The 3,593-nt window shown below is 38.4% G+C and overlaps 1 protein-coding gene across 1 annotated transcript; it reads left to right on the plus strand.

Annotated features, from left to right (window-relative positions):
- Positions 1-354: 354 nt before the first annotated feature.
- On the plus strand, positions 355-3,274 carry LOC119997667 (probable aldo-keto reductase 4). Its single transcript, XM_038844830.1, has 5 exons — positions 355-689; positions 804-1,004; positions 1,510-1,682; positions 1,802-1,904; positions 2,738-3,274. The coding sequence occupies exons 1-5, from the start codon at positions 474-476 to the stop codon at positions 3,074-3,076; spliced, it is 1,032 nt and encodes a 343-aa protein (XP_038700758.1). The 5' UTR covers positions 355-473; the 3' UTR covers positions 3,077-3,274.
- Positions 3,275-3,593: the final 319 nt, after the last annotated feature.

The following is a 3,593-nucleotide window of genomic DNA, read 5'->3' on the forward strand; positions in this document are numbered from 1 at the left end:
ATTTCATTTACTGAATATACACTCTATAAGAAGCCGATTACAGACTAAGTTCATGGGTTAATTTACTTTCCCAACCTTAATTAAACACGTGTCAGAATTTTGGCTGGGTGGGATTAGAACCGACCTTTTGCGGGGTGAGATATATAGAAAATTTTTGAGAAAAGGAACAGCTAGGATTGAGTTTTTTGTTTTTTTTTTTAAAGGAGTTAGAATTGAGCTTTATATTAAGTTGTTTATTATTAATTATTATTTATGCTAGATTAAAACAAAATATTTTTTTATTATTATCCTAATTTTCAATTGTCACTTGTCAGAAAGTAAAAATAAATTGAAAAGGCGACTACCACCATTGACGTCTGCCGTTACGTCATCCAACCAACCACCTACCATACAAAATCAAGCCCTGCCATCTTTGCAAAACTTCATTTGGGCACTCTGCAATCTGCATTGAAGCTTTCTGATTGAAGAAGAAGATGGCAACGACAGTGAAGAGGGTCAAGCTTGGTTCACAGGGCCTCGAAGTCTCTGCTCAGGGACTTGGTTGTATGGGCATGTCCGCCTTCTACGGCCCTCCCAAGCCCGAACCCGACATGATCGCTCTCATCCACCATGCCATTGACTCCGGGATCACCTTCCTAGACACCTCCGACATCTACGGCCCCCACACCAACGAGATTCTCCTCGGCAAGGTCATCAATCTCTTCACCATTTCTTCAATTTCGCTATTTATAATTATCCATGTATGTACACACAGCGTGATGTGAGTATAGATTTCTTAAGAAATTTCTTTGGTGTGGTTTTAGGCCTTGAAGGAAGGGATGCGTGAGAGAGTTGAATTGGCGACCAAATTCGGCATCAGCGTTGCCGACGGCAAGAGGGAGCTTCGCGGGGATCCGGCATACGTTAGGGCTGCTTGCGAGGCCAGCTTGAAGCGCCTCGATGTTGATCATATCGATCTTTATTACCAGCATCGCATTGACACTCGCATTCCGATCGAAGTCACAGTAATTTTTTTTACCCTTTTCTTTATATATTATTTTTTTGTTCTTGTAAAATTTGTAAATTGTAATTAATTCTTCAATCCTAGCATGAACTTTTAAAACTCAGTCAGAGGGAGTGTGGAATTCGGGATCCGTGGAGCTTTTGTTTAGTTGGTTGAGCTTATTTAGATCACAAACTTAATTAGAACAAGCTATCATGGAAGGGGGATTTGAGTGAATAAGTATTTGATATAAAGTTCGAGACCAATCAATAGTACTGAATGCTCGGTCACATTGTTCGTACAATTGAAATCAAACTTAATCTATTATGAAAAAACTTCCCCTTCTGAAGACTTAAAAACCATACCAACACCAGGTTTTTAGAATACTCGGGCAGATATTTGATTAAATGATGAAATAAAAATTCAGTTACATTTTTAACTACATATTACATATGTTTCTTATATCTTGATGCTGTGTGTCAGAAGTTTCCACGGACGTCTAATTAAATTTTTCTGTATTTTGTAAGATGGGGGAACTCAAAAAACTAGTGGAGGAGGGCAAGATAAAATATGTAGGTTTATCTGAGGCATCTGCTTCGACAATCAGAAGGGCTCATGCTGTCCAACCGATAACAGCTGTACAGTTGGAGTGGTCCTTATGGACAAGAGATGTGGAGGAAGACATTGTTCCAACTTGCAGGTGATGCATAAAATAATCCAAGTGAACTTTTCAAAGAACAAGAAATTTATTAAAGAAGCTTGAACTGGTCATTGAGTGCTCATTTAGTAATACCAGTACTGAAATATTTAATTTTTCAGGGAACTTGGCATTGGGATTGTTGCATATAGTCCCCTGGGACGAGGATTTTTTTCTTCAGGGCCTAAGCTTGTTGAGAACCTTTCTAAGGATGACTTTCGTCAGGTTAGTAGCTTTACTTCACAAGTAAAGATCTTCGAAGTGTATATTACATGTGGAGTTGTGGTGACAGGTAGTTGTAGTATCATTCTTCTGGCTTTAACACGGTAAATTTTTTTTCCCTTTTGTTGTTAAAAAGAGCAAGACTCTGTAAGTGAGGTTAGGGATAGACGGTATGTACGTAAATCTTACACCCACATAATATGTGGAGAGTGTTTCCATGATTTGAACATGTGATCTTTATGTTGCATCCCTATAACTCTACCACTGGGTCACATGTTCGTCTAAAAAAAATGTCAAGAGTAAATATTATAAATGCTTTTATATTAATCGATCTAATTGAGAGCTTTCATCAACTTGTTGATGAATTTTCTTGGCAGAATGGCATTTTGTGAAGATCTAGGCTAGGGTGCTAGGAGCCAATTCTTCCCAGTCATAATGCTCTTCTTTACTAGTTCTCTCACATTCTCTTATCTTCCAACAATGGCTCCATCGCAAATAGGCAATTTCGCTATAAATTCTTATGAAAAATCTAATTGTAATGGCGAATCGATAGCTCAGTGGTGAGCTTGTCTCACAACAACCTAGAGGTTGCAGGTCCCAATACTGGCCAATTTTTCCAAAGCATGCTAAATTTGCTGCCATCATAAATATCTTGTTGAACAAACTCTATTCTCTCCGCCAGCTATAACATTAACAAATTGAAATGTTGGGGTTTGGTGTTGAAGTGAAATCGTGGGATATGATTGCCTACAAATTTAATGCCCCCTTATTTGCTGAAGGAAGAACATTATCAGTTTATTTCCGTTTTAATACTAATTGTATTCTTGTGGATGCAGTATCTGCCCAGGTTCCAACCTGAAAATCTGGAACATAACAAAAGTCTATTTGAGCGTGTTAATGAAATGGCAGCAAAAAAAGGATGCACCCCATCTCAGCTAGCGCTGGCGTGGGTCCATCACCAGGGAGATGATGTGTGTCCCATTCCTGGAACCACTAAGATTGAGAATTTCAACCAGAACATTGGAGCTTTATCTGTGAAACTAACACCAGAAGAAATTACTGAACTTGAATCTCTTGCTACTGCCGATGCTGTGAAGGGCGATAGATATGGAGGACTCACTACTACTTACAAGGAGTCTGAAACTCCACCACTGTCTTCATGGAAAGCTGTATAAATGCGTATGTCTTTGGCCATGGCTTGAGTATTGTACCACTAGTTTTGTTCCATCGTGGATTTTGTGTGTTGAAAGTTATTATGTTGTAAAATAATTTCATACTCTTTACTCTTTAGCACAATGCATCCCATTGTCGCTCGTCGTGATTGCACTTGTGTACTTCATGCTTAAGCAATAGAAATGACTCCATTTCTCTTCCTTGTCGTCCTTTTACAGAATGCATACTTTTTTCTTGCAAGACAAACCTTTATTTGAGTTGTTTAGATGTTCCAGTGCTTTTTTTTTCCTGTTTTTTTGTATATAGGTGTTCCACAGTTGATTTGGGAGGAACTCCCTTAGGGCAAATCGTTCACTCCGCTACGCTCTGGTTTGTATTGAGTATATGGATGTAACCACGGGTAAAACAGGTAACAAAACATGCGTAGTTTTGAGTAATTTGGAACATATTGAAAGATAATTTGAAAGGGTGATTTTTCCTTAAGGATAGGTGTAGGAAGTTGTTAATAAAATAGACAGT

Source organism: Tripterygium wilfordii, chromosome 1, assembly GCF_013401445.1.
Source record: "Tripterygium wilfordii isolate XIE 37 chromosome 1, ASM1340144v1, whole genome shotgun sequence".
NCBI classification, from domain to species: Eukaryota; Viridiplantae; Streptophyta; class Magnoliopsida; order Celastrales; family Celastraceae; genus Tripterygium; species Tripterygium wilfordii.

Coding starts and splice junctions, on each gene's coding strand:
- LOC119997667 (XM_038844830.1), top strand. CDS start 474: ATGGCAACGACAGTGAAGAGGGTCAAGCTTGGTTCACAGGGCCTCGAA. Junction 690..803: donor ACGAGATTCTCCTCGGCAAG/GTCATCAATCTC, acceptor GTGTGGTTTTAG/GCCTTGAAGGAAGGGATGCG. Junction 1,005..1,509: donor GCATTCCGATCGAAGTCACA/GTAATTTTTTTT, acceptor GTATTTTGTAAG/ATGGGGGAACTCAAAAAACT.